General features: G+C 44.4%; 1 protein-coding gene across 1 annotated transcript in view; it reads left to right on the plus strand.

Moving 5' to 3' along the window:
* LOC119169733 (MAM and LDL-receptor class A domain-containing protein 1-like) overlaps positions 1-22,139 on the plus strand; it is a 228,200-nt gene that overhangs the window by 157,615 nt on the left and 48,446 nt on the right. Inside the window, exons 46-54 of the mRNA XM_075885553.1 lie at positions 2,507-2,605; positions 3,977-4,140; positions 7,429-7,513; positions 8,055-8,213; positions 9,086-9,191; positions 10,317-10,467; positions 18,085-18,178; positions 19,737-19,847; positions 21,449-21,699. Of these exons, the coding sequence (XP_075741668.1) occupies positions 2,507-2,605; positions 3,977-4,140; positions 7,429-7,513; positions 8,055-8,213; positions 9,086-9,191; positions 10,317-10,467; positions 18,085-18,178; positions 19,737-19,847; positions 21,449-21,699 (1,220 nt within the window). The remainder of the gene's footprint in view (positions 1-2,506; positions 2,606-3,976; positions 4,141-7,428; positions 7,514-8,054; positions 8,214-9,085; positions 9,192-10,316; positions 10,468-18,084; positions 18,179-19,736; positions 19,848-21,448; positions 21,700-22,139) is intronic.

A 22,139-nucleotide genomic window follows, 5' to 3' on the forward strand; every position in this document is an offset into this window, starting at 1 on the left:
GTCTACAGTCCAATTGCAACTTGGCCGAGGCTCACAAGATCTCGCATATTTTCAAAGGTATCACCGATTAAAAGCTTCAGCCCGTCGACTTCCCATCAGAGTCCTTTTCCTGTATTGGTTTGGACCCTCTAGGTTCCTTCCGAAAATCCGTCTCCGTAAATAAGTGGGTCGCAGTTGCTACGCATTATGCCATCCGCTATGCAGTTACACTAGCCCTGCCAACAAGCTTCGCTACAGACGTTGCAGGCTTTCAACTACGCAATCCTATGTTAGTGCACGGTGCCCCTATTCAACTGCATACAGGCGGAGGCCATACGTTCATTTCTAAGATGGCTGACGATATCCTGCGTTCTTCTTCCACCCAACGTAAGCTCACGGCCTACAAAACGCCTAAACCGCACCTTGACGGATTTGCTATCAAAACACGACTTGACCGACCATCGTGACGGGACTTTGCACTAACCTAGGAGACGTTAGCATACAAGTCCTCGTGGCATGATAAGGCTGGACACTCGCTATTTTATCTTTATTTGCACGCGAACAAACGTTGATGTTGGTTACGTCCTTGCCTGCTGCTCCACACTCTACCTCTGATTACGCACATGACGGTATTGCCTGCACTGACCGTGCCAGTCAGCTCACTCGCAGCAAATTAATTGCTTTCCAAGAAACACAGAAGCATCGCTACGTCAAGTGGTATCGTGACGAACAAATTACGATGGGTTCCCTCGTTTTTTTTTTTTGGTCCCCTAGATGGCATGCGCACTCTCGGAAGTAAAGGAAGAAAAGAAGTATTGAGGTTGCTCCTTTAGAGGAGTAACTAACTTGCCACACTCATTGCACCATTTTCGGAGCAACTGCGACGAAGTAACCACGTTTTCATGATTACTCCTCACAGGCGCAACTGTTATCACAAGAAAAATCAGGCTTTTTGGTTGGCTTAATCAGCCTGTCGAAGTTCGCGCTAGCATTTGTTAAGACGCACAATCAATATACAAGCATCACAATCAGAAATAATTTTGGAAAATTTACAGCAAACACAAGGAATTCAAGCTCACGACCATACAGGCAGCACGCGCGTACACTAACCACTACACTACATAACCTTCGGCACAGTCTGACAGAAAACAGCTTTGTGTAGGCACCGATGGGTCGTTTGTACACAGCGCGAACATTCCTGCAGTTATTTCAGAAAACGGGCGCTTTACTCCACAAGGAGTAAAGTGCCCCTTTTTGCCGTGTCGCGTGCAATCTTTTGCGCACATTCCGTCTTTAAGGGGAACAAAGGGCCCTTTTCAGGGGTAACTGCGCAGTTCCTTCACAAAACTGTTTTGAGCGCAGGCCTTTCTGAGAAGCTTCGTTCTCGTTTCACGGACGCTTCCCGCATACTTCGACGAGAGACAGACGTACATACACGATTTCTCCTGATGATCTCTCGACCTCCTCTCCTCTGTTGCGTCGTAACGTCGTCTATGCATCAAGGTTCAAGCATTACTACGGTCCTCCTGCTCTTACTCCATAGACGCTCTTGGTCGGCACTTTCGCCACCGGTAGTTGTGTTGCGTACTTTCGAATGACACTGACAGGAAATGCGGTACATACCTTGAAGGGCGTCTTGAACAAGAATTGAAAGCGTTGGCATTGTGTGAAATACACACTGGTTGATGTTATTTCCACGTAACAATAACATATAACTCGTGAATAATACCTAACTTGAACTCTTTCTATATAGCATCAGGTAGAGAAAGTGTCACAAGTGTACAAAAATGGAACAGTGTTTCTGTATTTCAAAATATGGCTACCAATTCATGAGGTATATTGATACACGTGTGTATTGTACTGGTCTGTTCACTTGAGAAATTTAGAGCGCGCAAAAGGTGGCGCATTTTGTCACCCTGATGATCACTGCGATGCTCTACTATACGCTGTCTTCAAAAGTGATTCATCTCGTTGTATTGACGGTGATTCACTGGAGTGCGACTCACTTGGAGGCGAGATTAGCACGTTATAGAGAAGCCAAAGTTGCCACAGCTGTAAACTACTGCATGGAATATAAAACACGTACTTTTCAGCATTCAAATAACGCAGGGAGCTGTGCGACAAAATTTGCGAGAAAACACAATATTTATCGAAACTCATTGTCAATAGCATTTGTAAAGCAGAACTGAACATACTTTGCGCATCCTGATAACCAGCTTAACAAAAGTTAATTATCTACCAACTTGTCTGTCTCTAATTACCTCTTCGCACTGGCTGTTGTACGAAATTCGGCTATACATCCCCCTCTTTTTCTATACATCGTAAACATTTAGGAGCGAGAAAGAGAGAAATAGTGAGGAAAGGCAGAGAGGCAAATAATATTAATTCAAAATGACTATGAAGGGAGTGAGCTCCACATAGCATCAATTTTCTTGCCTATATGTAAATATTTTGAATGTTTTTTTCTGGGTGAAAGTGAAGGCTAGAACTGTGAACTCCTATGATTCAGCATTCACCAACATTTCAGATGCACCCCAGGGACGAGCGAACCCACTGATCACACCACGGCTGGGAAACGTCGCTGCTTCCTGTGCTGTCTCATTTTACGTCTATCTTCCTGACCAACGTGAGTAGAGAGCGCTGTTATTTCGTGCCAATATGTGATTCCGAAATTTACCTGCTCGAAACATCTGCTGCGAAAGATATAGCTCAACTGTCTTTTATTGCTTTCCTTCAAGAGACATCCTTGTGTCCAATGAGAACGCTACATCAGAAGCAGAAAGACGGCCTCCGCACCTGCAGTTTTTTTTTTGCTTGATGGAACGTTGAGAATAAAAGGCCTAATTAGTAGCCCTCTATGAATTCATGCTGGACAACAAGGATTTTTAGCTTTGCCGGAATAATCATTCCAAGCGAATACATGTCATGGCTCGCAGAAACCTATAATAGGAGAAATGCAGAACGCATGCTTTTTCACAGCAAAATCGCATGTACGATACAGCTTTTGCGTGAAAAAATTATGTATGGCGCTATGTTACATCACATTTTTCTAATTAATCAATTTTTGTGCCTTTCTCAGCCTCCTTTCACTCATGTGGGTAGAGGCAGCCATTACACCTACGATGTCACGCGAAACTTTCGTTCTTTTATGGCGCTACTGACTGAAAAAGCACTTACGTAGTAAATCTGTGGTAGGACCACTGCGGAAAGCATGAATTTCGTCTAAATGGCATTTCCCCCAAGACTGGTGGATTGCGCGTAAAATACAACTAACCACCAAAACAAGTTCACGTTTCTCTCGCTATCAAATTTATTATAACTTTTGTTAATGCTCTTCTTTTTCATAAAGCAGCCTACATTTTTTTCTAAAACTAAGCTGTCAAGAAATGCAACACTAACAGTGACGTTACTGACGATATTTACTGAGTCTTCAGCAGTGCACACATTTTCCAAACGAAATCACACCAGTTTTTTGTCCGTGGTCTAGAATATGAGCCAAGCAATGCCCTTGGTGTGTTCCACTCTCATGTAGAGTGGAACGTCATTTTTGACATGAAAACAGGCAGTGAAGCTGTTTAAGAACACTGTTTTTTGTATCTCGTAGACATTGCAAAAACTCAGAATTTTATCTGAGTGATAATGCATGGTTTAAGTAATTGCAATCTAACGCTTTTCGTGGTCTTAATTATGAGAACAAGTCACGACAGCATGTGCGACCTAACTTCCATCAGCTTAGTCGCAAAAGATATATATGGCAGTCTTATCCCCGTTGACCTATGAATAACTACTGAACAAATATATGGTAGTACTGTTTTTCAACAAACATTTATCCGTAAATTCAGCTTTCAGTAAGCGTAAATTCGAAGCTTCCAATTTCTCCCCCTACCTTTTTTCTAAATATTGTGTAAGGCCAACATAAGTTAGTTCTCATCAATACTCTTTCTAACAACGAAAACGAGCCCTTAATTTACACTTCGTTCTTTCCTTATTCATTCAGTCACAGGCGCAGATGCGCAGCTGGCATTCGGTGTATACCCACCGTCGACTTCGATGCAAGGTATGATTCTTCGGCACCGGCTCGCGGTGGTTGCAGGAAAGCACATGGGAGGAAAATGGACACGCAGAGTAGTGAGCACAGGAAGTTGGAACGCTGGTGCCAGGGTGAGTAACTATATTGAAATGATTTCTTTTGATGTGAAATAGCATTTGTCAAACACTGCGATAAAAATAATATATGCATTAGTGCTCGCTAAACCAGTGACAAGTGAGAATTTGTTGATCTTTCTTGCACAAGTGTTCATGCGCAGCCAATAGCAAATGCAAATCGACAGCGCAAGGTCAACCTAATATTTATTGAAATGTAGAAAAAGCGCTAAAAACAAGTGCAAAGATAACAATAGCCATAGTTATTATATAATCCTGTTTTTTTTGTACTTGAGCCACGAACGTGTCACAGAGACAGCACATTTTTGGGACAAAAGAACTATTTGTCCATGATGTCACTCATCCTCATATAATATTGCCAGTGGGGCACCTTGTCGTATCTCTTTCTTCTTTCCAACTATAGAGCATAAAACAGATTTAAACGTTGTAGTTTGCGCGTGCATAGCAACTGGACTGTCTCATTCACATCTTGTAGTACAGTATATGTTCAGATATATCCCTATTTCCCTATCTCCGAATTCGAGCTAAATGTTTTATAAACTAGTAGAGAGCTGACCAAGTTAGTCCGTATTTATTCCAAAAAACATCGCATACAAGCAAAAACACAAGAAAAAGTCAGCCGTCTCCATTAGCCTCTTGTGGGTGGGGCAAAACGTGACAAAATTATGCAAACAGCAAATATACTTTTTCTGACTTTGCCGTTTAGTATTAAACATGAATGCAGAATTCTTTCTTATAGAACAACGTAGGTTCTAAATAAATATTACCATGCTGCTAAATTTCAAAAGTTTATTATAAAAATATACTGAGTGTCTCATTTCGCTACAACCTGCGGGCTGAAACGACAGTGTCAAAATGAATATGATCTCTTCAGTGGTTGCAGTAGAAACACTTGCGCAATTCACTCCGTGAGTCCTCACGCAGTATTGATGAGCCAGCACTTCATGCATTGAATCCAGACAGATCGGGAGCTTTGCGTCTCTCATAATCATGTAGTGGTTTTGGGACGTTAAACCCCACATATCAATCAAAGATCGGGAGCTTTGTGGCTTCAAAACTCCTTGCAAATAAAACACCGTCAACATTTCTGTGTACTAGCATGCAATTCCTTAGATTATTTATACATTGGAAGCTAGGTAAATTATGGCATGTTTTCTTTGATTTTTTCGCTGTTTTGATGCACAACTGCTCAGGCGTTTTTCGCTCTCAACTTTTCCAGCTATTCAATGATTTTCACATTTTCTACTGCTTACTTTTAAAATTGCAGAGTGGCAAACACGTAGTAAAATTCAATTCAACTATACGTTTGGGAACGGCCTGACCTAGAGGTTTCTGCATTTTTTGGGTGCATCTTTAAGCATCCTTGGAAACATGGAACAATCTCGTTGCTGCGCGAATAAAATGCGTTCTGTTCTCAACAGACATCAGTGCTTTTTTTATGTAGTTTGGCTACCAGGAAGTTCGACACAATATTTTCTTTCATGTTGCGACTCTTGTAAACAAAGATTTAAAGTATATGAAGAGTGTAAATAAATGCTTCACTTAATAGGACTCTCTAATACAACATGATGCCTTTTGTCTTTATGTTCCCTAATTAAAAATTGCTTTGGCCGCGGGCACCTAACGAACTAAACTGTTGTTGCTAAGTATATTGAGGTACAAAGTAACAAAATAAATACTTACGTTGCTCTACTCACGCAGGAGTAGCTTCACACAGACACAGTAATACCAACTGCGTAATTTTTCTCGCACGTACGCTCTGAGCAACTACCAAGTTTACACATGAAAAGGATGACAACTACCAGCACCTATCGCTTAAATATAGAAAAACAAAGAAAAGCAATTCTTGTATTAGCTATAGCAGTCGGGGAAGTAAAATGTTTGTGTTATGCCTCACCTTTAACTTTACCCCACCTTACGGTACTTGTTGTGTTGACCTCCTTATTTAGTTAGTGTTCACGCGCCTTGTCTTTGAGAACAAGGTACGCATTTAACTCATAATCGCCATTCGAAAGTAAAGTGCTCTGCCACAAATGACGTTTAACCGGCCTCAAAATTGCATTTTCGTGGAACTGATTGATTTGATTGATTTGTGGGGTTTAACGTCTCAAAACCACGATATGATTATGAGAGACGACGTAGTGGAGGGCTCCGGAAATTTCGACCACTTGAGGTTCTTTAACGTGCAACCAAATTTGAGCACACAGGCCTACAACATTTCCGCCTCCATAGGAAATGCAGCCGCTGCCGCCGGGATTCGATCCCGCAACCTGCGAGTCAGCAGCCGAGTACCTTAACCACGAGACCACCGCGGCAGCGCTTCATGGAACCGACATTTTAGAGGCGCGAGAAATACAATTTAAGGGCACTTAAAATTGCAGGAAGTCGTAATTTCTGGAGACCTGCTCTACGTCATGTCTAATCATATGGTGGTTTTGAGGCTTAAAACCACTGCAATTTATGTTCATGATATTTATATGATATAGTGCCCTCGTAACACAGCCTACGTTAAAGCACCACATACAATAGAAACAATCCTACTACTGTTGAGAATATCGCACACCAATTATGGTTTATGAACAACGAACACCAGATTTTCAGAGGTAGTGGTGTTTTTCCCCATTTGATCAAAAACTTTTATTGCACAGTGCCAAGAAAGCATCAAAAGATACGATATGACTACGCCCCCCACCACATTTGATCATAATACCCTGACAACCGCTGCAGATAATCGATCGCGGATAATGCTTTGAAAGTTCCGCTGTCGCCATCTAACGCAGCTTTGCCGACCTTCATTGTCAGTATCCCAAGATAATCGACTAAATATAGGGGGAAATATGGAATGTTAATTAAGTGCAATACTTCATTCAGTGTTACATGCTTTAACCGTGATAGAAGTGTACTGTTAAGTTGTCACAATACTTGCCCTCATTATGATATCCGCATAAATACGGCATACCTTTTCTGCTTGATTTATGTGGTCAAATATTAATGTATCTAGATTCATATTTATTAAGCATGAATATTCATACCTTAAAATAGATGTAACCGAACTACTTCTTCTTTGCCGAAAACATTTTATTTTGCGCATAAAAACAGCATACTTTTTCTGCTTAAGTTATATTGTCAAATATTGATGTATCTAGATTCATATTTTATTAAGCATGAATATTAATACCTTAGAATAGATGTAACCAAACTACTCCTTCTTTGCCGAAAACACACTCCAAGGTTTATTAGCAGAATAGCTCGTTATATCATTAAGCACTTTACTTTTCATTTCAGTTCTATTATGAGGCAAACATTGTTGGTGTAAGCATCGACAGCACAACGTACTCCCAGTGCTACCCCGCCACTCAAAATAAAACATGTGAGTACATAGCGTGTCATAAAGAACGTATAACGCATGTCCACCTGTAGTTTGCATTAAAACAGTTTTTTCTCATCCTTCTTTAGCTTTTGTCGTACAAGCGTTTCCATGAACACTTAACAGCTACAAAACGTGAACCTCTAAGTTGTGCGATGTTAGTGCGCAAAATTATTAGCGATGCCAACTTTGTGGGAATCGTGCTTTATTCTCTAGAACGCATAATAAAGGAGGCATTCTTGATATTGTTTTTTGTCAATAATGACGCAAACATTTCTATAAAAAAATAGCGACTTCCAGAAACTGGCACTGCTGCTGCCACAGAAAACATGAACTTATATTGTATGGCAGATGAATTTGAAGAAAAACGACGAAGTTTATTCGTTTGAGAAAATACCCAAGACATAAAAGAACGCAAGCACTTTATTAGTGCGAGAGCGAAATCATGTTATGCGCATTTGAAGACCTCCATATTTTGAAGGTAATATACGTGGTAGTGCACTTCAAAAGTATTCTGCTTGTTTTGCATATATTTTTGCCATAGTGGAAAATACTCGCCCGGTCACGTGTGACTTCTCAAAGCCTAGCGACTGTGGATGGTTTCCCGAGGCCTCGCCAAACAACCTTGACTGGGTGCTCTACTCCGGGGACTTGGGGAAGCTAGACCTCAAGTGGCAACCAGAAGACAGCGCAATGGACAATGGTGAATAGCCACAGCACAAATTTAGGGATTCGGTGCACTTTTCTACGTAAAACGCTCTGATAATTCATCATTGTTTCAGATTAGTATTGCAGGACTCTCGGACGATGCATATTGTCGTTCATATACGCTAAGCGAAGGCCGAAGAAACAAAACTTTTATTGACTAACACTGAGCATTCTATAAACAGTTATGCTTATCATGCTGGTAAACTATAAGTAGTCATATCACTATTTATTTTTAGCTTTCGCTCATTCTTTGATTGATAATAAAATACTGCATAGTACCATTTTTCTAAACAGAAAAACTGCACTGGAGGTGATCACACTGACACACACAGCACTACACATAATAATCTATCTTGTTATCCTAATACTACCTATGTGGCAGAACATGAGTATATGTGCTGCTCAAAAGTAAGAAAAACAATACTTTAAACATCATTACAAATTGTCATTTGCCAGAGGAATAGACGATACGTCATCTCATCCAGTGCGCTTTTAGCGTTCGTATAAACACTTGCGCAAGTAACCTACGCAGATCACGACGTTAATTACGTTGTACCACAAAAAACACCATGAAAAAAGAATTTGTGCTTCAAAAGAAGTGACTACGAGTGTCCCAACTGCAGAGTCTTTATTTGGATGTACTTGTGGTGTGCATGTCACTAAATACAAAACTGCTTATACTAGGAAGATGTCACTGAAAGCAAGTAACCATCCCACCTATTCGCCTAAATGACGTGCTGTCGTGGCCATGAGTGTTTGATAGGAAAGTCAAACAACAGTTTTTAGAAGTAATGCCGTACACGTCGCGACTTGAAAAGAGCTTGAAAATATAGAATCACGAGTTGTACGTACGCAATAATTTCACAGGTGCCTACATGTATGCCTACAACACGGAGTCAACTACAAAGGTTGCACGTCTTCTTTCTGTCTGGATGAACTCAACTTCTGACGTGGGCCGATGCTTTACTTTCTGGTAAGATTTTTAGGCTATGTGACATAATTCACTCGAAAAGTTACAAAGCTCTATCACACCTTCAGTGAAAATATATATGGAGCCCTCCATAAATGTCATTCCTTGGTTCACCAGGAAAGATGAACTCTTTTTGAGCTAGCGTGGTTGCTTGGGCGAGTTGGTACGAGATTATTCACATAAAAACAGCGTTATAATGAGGGACAAGAAAAGAAGGAGACAGACAGAAAAACTGACTTACAACAAGATTTATTTGCTGGAATCGCGTAATCTATACTTGAGTAGTATCTGACAAATAGGAGGAATGACGAACCAAAGAAAACAGAATTCACCTAACAACAGAGTAATCATCGTGATAACACGCCATGAACATCATGTGTGCAACACATTCTGAAGAAACTATATTTCTTTTTGTGATGGAGCAATCGAAAGCCTGCTGACACATAGATTTCCTAGCCTTTCTATTTCTGCGGCATCATAAATTTCGCGTATGATCTGATCTCGATGACGCCTAATGACCTAATGACCTGATGGTGCCTAATGAGGTCATCCCTGGTAGCCCCGATAAAAATGCTTCATAACATAGCACAAGAAACATGCCCCCGGAAGACGCCAGTCGTATGGCAAGGTTACAGGATTCCGCTAAAACTATTCTTTGTAGAAAGTGGGCTTCTAGACACAAATCACGCTCAATGTCAACGTCTTGTTGATCAGAAACAAAAGTTGATTACTGCTATCAGATTTTGTGTGTATGGACACTTGACCTTGTGCATGGGTTTCCTCTCGCAGGGTTATCATATATTTTACTAAGGCAAATTTGATGTTAGGTGATCTGAAGTAAATCTGAGCTAAAACATCGCACAAATGCAATCGACGAGTGTAGAGTCATGGCCTTTAAATGGCTAAAACAACGCCTATTTTTCTGTCAAAGCAACCCCTTCGTAATGCATATTCCGAAGTACTATTTCCGGGTGGTCATCACTAATACATGGACAGTATATTTCGCATTGTCCTTTAGGGAAGAGAGCACCCATACTGCTAATTATTTAGTACATGCAGTGTCCTTATCTTAAGTTTAAATATTTCTAACACGAAATTATTTTGATCCACACTCACCATGTATCCCAGGTACAACATGTGGCATCCAAATAGTGGACAGCTGAACCTTTTGCAGCATGTGGACAATGTTTCGACAAGCCTTTTGTGGACACGATCTGGACCGCAAGGCAAGGCCTGGCAGAAGGGACAGGTGCAAGTGCAATCTGAGGACAAGCACAGAGTATGAAGCAAATTCATTATAAGATCCCACGTTTCGTACAAAAGCTCTCTGTTCGAGATATCTCAGACTGTTTGTAAAAAAAGAAACTTTATATTATTCGTCTCATATTCTTAGTATTCGATGATATTTTGATTTAGGCCTGTCAAATGAAACAAACGTACAGAATGACTGAAGTTTCATTCTGAGCCCCTTTATTCTCTGATTGCCGTTTTGCTGTTTGAAAATACAGTGTACCCGTTCAACGTGCGCCTTTTTCAAATAGAGTTCTGGTTGTTGCTCAAACAAAAACGCTACCTATTATTGTGCCCTCTAACCCACACACACATTCACCCTCACCCATCCTTAGACACTTGACAACATAAACCACGAACCTCTCAAACATACACGCGGCCTTACTGCGAAAATACACGTAACTATAACTGTGTCTCACAATGCCAGAGCAATCTTTATATAAGCCAAGATACCATCAGACGAAGTTTAGAATAGTTTTTTTAGAGGCAAGCAAAGTGAGCATTTACCAGGGAAACCATTGCGGGAAATCAGTAGTATGATCAATTCAAAAAATCAGTGGGTTGAATGTTAGGAATGAATATTGTCACGGGGTCGTGACGTGGCCAAAGACAGAAAACTTCGTGTTGGGATTTAATTGTTTATTTGGGCGAACCTGTGCCCGGTAAAGGGAAAGTCTAATCACAGCAGCAGTCTTGCACATACAGCAGTCTCGGACTGATAGCGGCGAACGCAGCGTCGGCCTTCGATCAACAACTGACAAGCGGCGAAGCGCGTTGGCATTTATACCGTTGCCGTCGAATGTTCTAGCGTTATCGCTGGCGGTGGCGTAGGTTCCAGCACAATCTGTACCGTTTGCACAGTGGGCGTGATCTTATCGAAATGATCTGCTACAGTCCGGAACCTTCTCGAAACCTGCGCGGTTTGCGCCGAGAATCGTGTGGTGTTTCGGAACGATAACAAAAACTTGTGAAATGGAACGTGGCATTGCCCCCCTCTGAAAAAAGGCATCGTCCCGATGCTTTACCTAAAGATGAAGGTACAATAATAATGCAAGGATGTACAATGAATAAATTACATTACAACAATAATACAAAAAACACTGTTTCAGTTTGTTAACGTGCATGAAACGGCTTGAGGCGCGCGACATGGACGACTTCAGGTCGCGATCGGCGTCGTTGAGAGTTCGTGATGCCGTCGGGGACAACCTCGTAATCAAGTGGGCCGAGACGTCGAACCACCTTGTACGGTCCGAAGTACCGTCGCAGAAAATTTTCACTTAGTCCACGTCGGCGTATCGGCGTCCACACCCAAACACGTTCACCGGGCTGGTATTCCACGAAGCGTCGTCGAAGGTTGTAACGGTGGCTGTCGGTCGTCTGTTGATTCTTCATACGGAGACGCGCAAGTTGTCGGGCTTCTTCGGCGCGTTGAAGGTACTCGCTCACGTCGAGGTTTTCTTCATCGGTGACGTTGGGCAACATGGCATCGAGCGTCGTTGCCGGGCTCCTTCCGTAGACCAATTTGTATGGAGATATCTGCGTCGTCTCCTGCACCGCCGTGTTGTATGCGAAGGTCACATATGGAAGAATGGCGTCCCACGTCTTGTGTTCGACATCGACGTACATTGACAGCATGTCGGCGATCGTCTTGTTAAGCCGCTCGGTGAGGCCGTTGGTCTGTGGGTGGTACGCTGTCGTCCGGCGGTGGTTTGTTTGGCTGTATGCCAAGATCGATTGAGTTAGGTCGGCAGTGAATGCCGTTCCTCTGTCGGTGATAAGGATCTCCGGGGCGCCGTGACGTAGGACGATATTTTCGACGAAGAACTTAGCTACCTCGGATACACTGCCTTTTGGCAGGGCTTTTGTCTCGGCATAGCGGGTGAGGTAGTCGGTAGCTACCACGATCCACTTGTTTCCGAAAGCCGACGTCGGGAACGGCCCCAGTAGGTCCATACCAATCTGCTGGAAAGGTCGGCAAGGTGGATCAATTGGCTGCAGAAGTCCCGCTGGCCTTGTCGGCGGTGTCTTGCGTCGCTGACAGTCCCGGCATGTCCTCACATAACGAGTGACGTCGGTGGTAAGACGTGGCCAGTAGTACCTTTCTTGTATCCTCGCGAGCGTGCGGGAAACACCGAGGTGCCCTGCCGTCGGATTGTCGTGCAGGGCCTGCAGGAGTTCTGGTCGCAGAGCTGAAGGCACCACAAGGAGGTACTTAGCTCGAAGCGGTGAAAAGTTTTTCTTTTGTAGAAGACCGTTTCGTAGAAAGAACGACGCAAGTGCGCACTTGAATACCTTCGGGACTTCGGCGGTCCTGCCTTCGAGGTATTCTATTAGGGCTTTAAGTTCCGGGTCGGCCCGCTGTCGTTCAGCGAAGTCGTCGGTAGTTATCGTTCCCAAGAAGTAGTCGTCATCCGAGTCGTCGGGTAGCGGTTGGTCGACAGGCGCACGAGAGAGACAGTCAGCGTCGGAGTGTTTTTTGCCGGACTTGTAAATGACAGTAATGTCATATTCTTGAAGTCTCAGGCTCCAACGTGCGAGGCGACCTGAAGGGTCCTTCAAGGTGGCTAGCCAACACAAGGCGTGGTGGTCGCTCACAACTTTGAAGGGCCTGCCGTAGAGGTAGGGGCAAAATTTCGACGTAGCCCAGATGATGGCGAGGCACTCCTTTTCTGTTGTGGAATAATTTGCTTCTGCTTTGGATAGCGATCGGCTGGCGTAACTAATAACCCTTTCAAGTCCGTCAGCCCTCTGCACAAGAACGGCGCCAAGACCTACGCTGCTTGCGTCAGTATGTATTTCTGTCTCGGCGAATTCGTCGAAATGGGCAAGTAACGGAGGCGTCTGGAGGCGATGTTTAAGCTCCTGGAAAGCGTGTTCCTGTGGCGTTTCCCACTTGAACTCCGAGTCGGCCTTGGTAAGGTTAGTGAGAGGATCGGCGATGCGGGCGAAGTTTTTCACGAACCGCCTATAATAGGCGCACAGGCCTAGAAATCGGCGCGTGGCCTTCTTGTCAGTGGGCGGCGGGAAGTCGGCGATGGCGGCTGTTTTCCGTGGATCGGGACGAACTCCAGACTTGCTGATAACGTGCCCCAGAAACAAGAGCTCCTCAAACGCAAATCTGCACTTTTCTGGCTTCAGTGTGAGTCCGGACGTCTTGATGGCTTGAAGTACAGCTTCAAGGCGCCGAAGATGCTCGTCGAAACTCGAGGAAAACACGACGACGTCGTCCAAGTACACAAGGCAAGTCTGCCACTTCAATCCTGCCAGTACTGTATCCATAACGCGCTGAAAAGTTGCAGGCGCTGAGCAAAGGCCGAAGGGCATCACCTTAAACTCGAAGAGGCCGTCCGGTGTTATAAACGCCGTCTTCTCTCGGTCTCTTTCGTCGACTTCGATTTGCCAATAGCCAGTCTTGAGGTCCATTGACGAGAAGTACTTGGCGTTATGAAGCCGATCAAGTGCGTCGTCTATTCGTGGGAGAGGATACACGTCCTTTCTTGTGATTTTGTTCAGGCGGCGATAGTCGACGCAGAAACGTAGGGTCCCATCCTTTTTCTTCACTAACACCACGGGGGATGCCCACGGACTCTTGGACGGCTGGATAATGTCATCTCGCAGCATTTCATCAACTTGTCTCTTCATTGCCTCACGTTCTCGCGTCGAAACCCTGTACGGACTCTGACGGAGTGGTCTGGCATTTTCTTTGGTTATGATTCGATGTTTCGTGATTGGGGTCTGCCGAATTTTTGATGACGACGAAAAGCAATCTTCGTATTGCAGCAGCAGGGCCTTGAGCTGTTCTTGCTTATCGTACGGAAGTCTGGGAATGACGTCGAAAGCAATGGGAGGGGCTTGGTTCCTCCGACTAGGTTCCGCAGAATCGGCGAGGGCGAAAGCACTGGTGGCTTCGACAATTTCTTCGATGTATGCGACCGTTGTTCCTTTGTTCACATGTTTGTACTCATTGCTGAAATTCGTGAGCATAACCGTTGCTTTGCCTCCCCGCAGCTCTGCAATTCCTCTTGCGACGCAAATATTTCGGGTGACCAACAGATGCTGACTACCTTCAACGACGCCTTCCAAGTCAGGTGATTTAGGAGCGCTGACTGAAATAATGACGCTTGAGCGAGGCGGAATGGTGACTTGTTCTTCCAGCACATTCAAGGCATGATGTCCCGACGGCGTGCGCGGCGGTAGTGCTTCTTCTGTGGATAACGTTATCGACCTTGTTTTTAGGTTGATGACAGCACCATGAAGGCATAAGAAGCCCATGCCAAGGATGATATCTCTCGAGCAACGCTGTAGGACTACGAAGTCTGTAGGATAAATACGGCCGTTAATGGTGACTCTCGCTGTGCAGATTCCTGCAGGCGTTACGAGATGACCTCCGGCTGTGCGGATTTCAGGGCCTTTCCAAGCTGTCCTAACTTTCTTTAACTTCGCGGCGAACGACCCACTGATGACAGAATAGTCGGCTCCAGTATCGACGAGAGCAGTCACACTGTGGCCGTCGATAAGAACGTCGAGGTCGCTAGTTCGCCATCTCGCATTACAGTTAGGGCGTGGCGTCGGGTCACGGCTGCGTCGGCTTGTTCCGCTGCTTCCATGTTGCGTCGTCCGGCCACCTTCGGTAAGTGAGCTTTTGCCTTCAGGGCTTTGCCTGGTTGGGGTTGTGTTCAAAAAGCTCCGTCGCGTCGTCGTCGTCGTCGGAGGATCTTCGGTAGTTCGTCGCACAGCAACCGCACCTCCATCGGTTGTTGCCCTTAGTTTCCCGGATACGGGCTGGGAGACCGGCCCCGCGTTGGGCCAGAGTACTGCCGGGGGTGCGGTGACATGCGACGGCTGGGCGACGGCGAACGGGAAGGACTTCGTGGTGTCCATTGAGTTCCTGCCAGGTAGTCGGCGATGTCACGTGGCCGATCTCCTGGCTGCGGACGCGGTGCATTGACGGCGAAGCCACGCAGTCCCATCTGTCGGTACTGGCAACGGCGGTATGTGTGGCCGGCCTCGCCGCAGTGGTAGCAGAGCGGGCGGTTGTCAGGTGCACGCCAAACGTCCGTTTTCCTCGGTGCACTGCGCTGGCCCGCTGGGAAACGGTTGGACGTCGGTTGGGGTGGTGGCGGCGGTGGTGTCTGGCGACGGAAGTGTGACGGGGCGGCGTTTTGGCGTGGACGGGCAGGAGCGTTGTGGCGCACTGCAGCGGCGTAGCTCATAGTTTCTGGCTCGGGTTGCGGTGTTTCGGGAATTCGAAGCGATTGCCGGACTTCTTCTCGCACAATGTCGGCAATCGAATCCACTTGAGGCTGCGCCGAAGGCAACAGTTTGCGCAGCTCTTCCCGCACGATCGCTCGGATCGTTTCACGCAGGTCGTCGGAGTCACTGGCTTGAGCAGCAGCGCATTCTGGAGTCAGGCGACGATTATACTGTCTGGTGCGCATGTCCAGCGTTTTTTCGATGGTGGTCGCCTCGGATACAAATTCTTGGACGGTGTTCGGTGGATTCCTCATTAGTCCCGCGAAGAGCTCCTGTTTGACCCCTCGCATGAGGAAACGAAGTTTCTTTTCCTCAGGCATGTCTGGGTCAGCGTGACGGAATAGGCGGGTCATCTCCTCTGCGAAAATTCCAACCTTTTCATTTGGTTGCTGAACCCGGGTCTCGAGTAGAGCAGCGGCCCTCTCTTTGCGAGCGACGCTTGCGAACGTTTGCAGAAAGGCGCCGCAGAAGACATCCCACGTTCGGAGCGTGGACTCCCGATTCTCTAGCCAGGTCCTTGCGGTGTCTTCCAGGTAGAAGTACACACGACGGAGCTTTTCTTCGTTGTCCCAGTAGTTGAGGGCGGCCACACGGTCGTATGTTTCTAGCCAGGTTTCCGGGTCTTCAAACGATGAGCCATGGAACGTTGGTGGTTCCCTGGGTTGATGAATGACGATCGCGGGCTGGGACGCTCCGGTTGTCATCGTCGCTGCAGTCGAGGTCATGGTCTTGGTCTTCCGCGCCTTGTCTTGTAGAAGGCCGTACTCCGGGGGGAGACCTTGCTGTCGGCGGCTCGTTCGCTGCTCTTGGTTGGCGTCGGTGTCTTCTCCGCGACGGGGGCGTCCGGCACATGAACGAAGCAGCACCTCCACCAGATGTCACGGGGTCGTGACGTGGCCAAAGACAGAAAACTTCGTGTTGGGATTTAACTGTTTATTTGGGCGAACCTGTGCCCGGTAAAGTGAAAGTCTAATTACAGCAGCAGTCTTGCACATACAGCAGTCTCAGACTGATAGCGGCGAACGCAGCGTCGGCCTTCGATCAACAACTGACAAGCGGCGAAGCGCGTCGGCATTTATACCCTTGCCGTCGAATGTTCTAGCGTTATCGCTGGCGGTGGCGTAGGTTCCAGAACAATCTGTACCGTTTGCACAGTGGGCGTGATCTTATCGAAATGATCTGCTACAGTCCGGAACCTTCTCGAAACCTGCGCGGTTTGCGCCGAGAATCGTGTGGTGTTTCGGAACGATAACAAAAAACTTGTGAAATGGAACGTGGCAATATGTAAGCAAGTAAGAACGTGCCGATTGCGTGCTCATTTCTTTTTATTTGGATAATAAGCAAAGCTAGCGAAATATCCGAAGTGACACTGACAGGTCTCCAGTACTGATCAATAAACGGTGCCTTCAAACTCGCTCATTATGATGCAGAAAGTCCAGAAAAATGCATGTACTGTCCTATTGCCACTCCTTTGCCGAAGAAACGCGTCGGTTTGGTCTTGAGTCAGCCATAGTTGCAACTGTACTTCGGCTTCGTTATTGAGAATAACAGTTGGCCGTCAGGCACAGATAATGATAGTGGCGTAAAACAGGGTGCAAAGAATATTAGCGAAACTGCAACGTAATTTATATCTGCTCTTCCTGTATTCTTGCCAAAGCGCTAAACATTGTCTCTGGCAAAAGATAAAAGAAAACGGAGCCTTGCAATAAGCGCATTTGAAAGCACTGCTGTCTTTTTCGGGTGGGAGCATAGTTACTTATTATTTTTTATATTTCGTGGGTTTTTTTATGAGCCTGAATAAATGAGTGCATAATAAGTACTTTGTAAAAAAATATTTCAGTTAGATGTTATCTGAGAGTGCTCACACATGTCTCACTGACATTTGCGCAACTAGCTGAGTACTTAGGTAGAGATAAAATTTTATGGCTATAAGTCAACCTTGTTGATGACAAAACTAATAGCCCACATTGCAGTTTACAGGGAAAATATGTACTGAGGTTGGTTCACGTAAAGCCGATCATCTTTTTTTACAATCACGCTGCTTGACGATTGGCACAACGTGTATATAATTTGGTTGATTAAACAATACGTGCTAAGGAAATACATATTAGTTTGATGCTATCTTAGCAAACAAAACAAAGTTAGAAACGATCATAATATTTTGAAGTTGAAAACTGATCTTAGAAAAAATAGAAAAGCAATCGCAGTTCTTCGAAAACAGTCAACAGACACAAAACACTACAATGCTGTGCGGCAGTGACTTGGAGCAGCCCATGGATATATTCATTATTCGTAGCTCGGTACTCGTGATGAAACTTTGAGGCTTACATTCTTTGTTTTTTTTTGCTTTCAGTTTATTTTCGAAGCTGTCTTGCCAGCCTATATTCCCGGAGTTATTGCAATCGACCACTTCGTGCTTAAGGACGGCTATTGTGAAAGTAGCAACGGTAAGCATGTTTTACTTTAAGAAACGAAAGCTCACAAATACGCAGCAAAGCATTTTGCGAGTGCGAAAACATTGAAAAAGAACTATAAAGACCCTGGAGTACAGTTTTAGAAAATCAAAACAGTTTTAGAAAATGACATCTGATTATCTGTATGACAAATGCTTGTGGATGCCGCAAGTGAACCAGACGAGACGAGTTGATAGCGTGCACAAGTAACGCTTCTGAAAGACTGACATAAGGGAGTTGCAAAGGAAAGCATAACACGCATTTTAAATACTGTGCAGATAAACTTCTTCGCAGTTATGCGCACCACTGTTAATTAAATGTGTTTAGAAAAAGTTATCTATGATTCAGAATACGAGGTACTCTACTATGGGATAGCACAAAGCCGTCCCGGGCCTCAGCTGAACAGTCACACTCAAACGTTGAGTGTGTTCAGAAAAAAATGTTTAACGATTTCGAGTACTTCTTACTCAACCATTGGGGAGCACTGAGTTGAGTGCCCGTATAAACTTTTATAAAATAGAATTCCGCTCACAACCAGCAATTATTATTTAGCTTGGTTTACCTTCCATACGCAGGTCTAAGCCACTGGTTTCGGACAAGATTGTTGAACTTCCTAGTAAACACCGTCAGAAATTTTGACATGGCTACTCAGCCAAACATTCCCCATTATGTTTTAAAAACTAAGCTTTAGCCATTCATAAGTGTAGTACTTGCAATAGCCAAGAGATGCTACTTTCGGTTGAAGCTGAAATGAGCTTGAACGTTGGTATTTCACGGGCAGCCAAACTGTGGCTCTGTAGGTTGCGTCAAGCCAGCTTATTTCCTAGGTTTTACAGACGACTCAATAAACAATTGTATCGGGCCAGTTGCTATGAATCCATCTTGATAGGAAGCACAGCCAATATTACACAGAACACACCACAACACACAAGCGCTTGTGCTGTGTGTGCTGTGTAATAGTGGCTGCGCTTCCTACCAATAAAGATAACAGAGCACAGCGTTTTCGTTTTTATTAGTGCAAGTTTTCTTGAATGGTCAGTCAGCAAGCCCCAGAGCAAAAAAAAAAATCACAGCTTATTTACGAGGTGAATGATGACGAGTGGGACGAAGCGGGCACACAGACGGGCGGTTGCTCGCACGGACGAACGCTCAGACATATGGAAGCCCGGATGCACTAATGGGCACTTCGTCCTGCTCATCATCATTCGCGCCGTGGATACGCTGTGGTTTTTTTAAATATTATCCTTCTGTGATGTACCCTATGTTGGCATACCTATATTTCTATCGTCTTTTTTGACTATAGGGCGCCTTTCTATCTTGCACAAGGTGCTAAATCAGGCTATGAATATTGCTTATGATGATGCTAACGGTGACTGGGTGGCATTAACTGATCTTGAAGCAAGCAACTTGCGTTCCTTAGGCTTGGTGCATTTAGAATACTGAGAGGTTATTATCGCATGTATTGTGGTTGGAAATTCAGCATCTCTTTCCTTGTGCGTAACCGTTCATTTGAATGATCAGGGCATGTGTATTTTGAATTACTTCTCGCCAGTGTGCACATTCGAGTCTGGCAACTGTGGCTGGCAGCTTCACAATTGGGAAGTGACGAAGGGCAGCAGCGCGATGGTACCTCCGGCAGATCACAGCAACAAGGCGCCACACGGTGAGATATTTTGCGGTGTTTCGTGAAGCGTACTGTAGCCTACATTTCCTTTTTTTTACTGTGCAAAATTTACCCCATCGCTCATTATTAGTAGGTATTGAAGGTGTTTACTATTTCTTTGTAATAGATGTTTGCATTTTTGTAATAATGCTATAAAATTGTTCATATTCAATGCCTTACATCATATATTTCGCAATAATGACAGTGCTAAATTAGAGAACTTTTCATATTTTACTTTCATTTTTTACTGTCAACCCTCATGGAGGGTCATAGCAGAAAGGACATACATGAAAAATGTACAATGTTCACAAAGTCGCCTAATATTTTAACAACTAACAATAAAAACCGGTATTTTCCTAAATAATAATTCAGCATTCGAAATCACAATTCAAAAACATTTCAGAATTCACTGTCATTTTTCATACTTTTTGCTATCAACATGAAGTCGCTTACATCAGTTGGCACTGAAAAAAGTTCAATTCAACATTCACGTGAATGCGCTTCATCGGCATTTTCAAAGTCAGTAATATCTTTCAAAACAACATATCGTTCGGCAGTTTCTTCCGAATTCCTATAGCATCTGGCAAAAAAGAATATCAAAACGTGTCAGTGTTTGTTTGGTATGTATGGTTTTATGATGTAATCGTGGTTAGTTCAGAGGTTTCTTTTGCCTTGAGCGTGTAAATATTTGAGCTATTCTACCTTAAGTTGATTGTGCATCATTTGGAACAATACTTTCAGCCTATATTTATTTCTACACAGTTCGAAAGGATCTAGGTTGCATCTCCGTAACATCAGTGTGACTGATTCCTTCCTTCGGTACGTTGAACAAATGAAGCGCGCCGCTAGTCTCTGTATCTGTTCTAGCTTCTTCTCAAGAGTAACTTGATGGGGATTCCAAACAACGGATGAATATTCTAGTACTGTGTTAATGAAGGTGGTGTATGCAGTATGTTTTACGTCACACGATGCATCTTGCAGTTTGCTTCTCAATAGATATATCTTTTGATATGCTTTTGTGCAAACTTTTATTTGTATGCTCGTTCCACGTTAATGTTTGCGTAATTGTTACCCCGAGGTACTTGAACTGGGTCGTATTTACCAACAAGTGTTCGCCAATGCTGTTCAAAAAAGGAATGAATTGTTCTAGTTTTGCTGAAGTGGGTACATGTAGATTTAGAATAAATTATCGCCATTTTTCCTAAACTTCGCGAAGGTGTTAGTTTTGACTTGGTTGTCTAGTTTGGTAATTGCGGCATAAAGTAAGCAGTCATCTCCGAACACTCTTTTCTGCATTGAGGAAATGCGTAACATTTCCGCAACAAAAGCACTACTATATTACCAAAAATTTGTTTCAATCACACAAACATTTTGTTTTGTTGGTGGGTCGATAGTTCAAGACAGCTTATTGTTACTTTTTTAACATTACCTTCTCTTGTTATTCATATTTTGATTATTACGATGAATGTATTGTTCCGATGCTGAGCTCAGACAGAAAACGTCATATTGCTTTTGTTATGTGGTCCGCGTGCTGTGTCGCGTAGAAGTAATGGTCAAGTAGGTTAACACCATTAGCAAAACAATAATTTGCATGCTTCCAGGGAGCTTCGCTTTGGCCACGTCCTCCGGGGGCCGCTTGGTAAGTCCAGCTGGCTTCCACAAGGCCTCACAACACAAGTGCCTTCGATTCTGGTTCTTCATTGCTGGACGAACAGCAGAAACCCTCAACGTCACTAACGTAATCGAGGACCAGCGAGAGGAGCATCTCTGGTATGCAACCAAGTCGCACGCTCCGTCGGATAAATGGTACTCGGCTGCTGTAGACATCACCAGCCTCCAAGAAGATGCCACGGTGAGGGGAAGTTGGATCTCGCACTATTACAAGTTGCAAAAAGATGAAAAGCAACCTTTTAGGTAGCACAATTGACATCAAAGGTGAAAGGGAACGTCAGTGGTTCTCAGCTGTCGATGTGTTTAGAGACTCCCTGGGAAGTGGTCGAAGTGATGATGGGCTTTTTAGTGCGACGAACCGGAGAACGGGTGGCCGCGAGATGCGCTCCCTACCGTATCTATAGGAAGACAGGACATGCTAAGAAAATGCACTTCAATTGTGGCGGGTGCAACGTGCTTTCAATTGAGGCATAGTGGAGGCTTAGTTTTTAAATTGAGGAATTAGGGGCAGCTGAGCCTATTATCCTGGGAATGGTAATGTAGTGCCTGGAGCAGGGCGTCGAGCGGGAAACTGGTGAAAACTAGCCACCAAAGCGTTTTTTTTTTCGTGGGCGATGATGA

Source organism: Rhipicephalus microplus, chromosome 2 (assembly GCF_043290135.1).
Source record: "Rhipicephalus microplus isolate Deutch F79 chromosome 2, USDA_Rmic, whole genome shotgun sequence".
In the NCBI taxonomy this organism is placed as follows: Eukaryota; Metazoa; Arthropoda; class Arachnida; order Ixodida; family Ixodidae; genus Rhipicephalus; species Rhipicephalus microplus.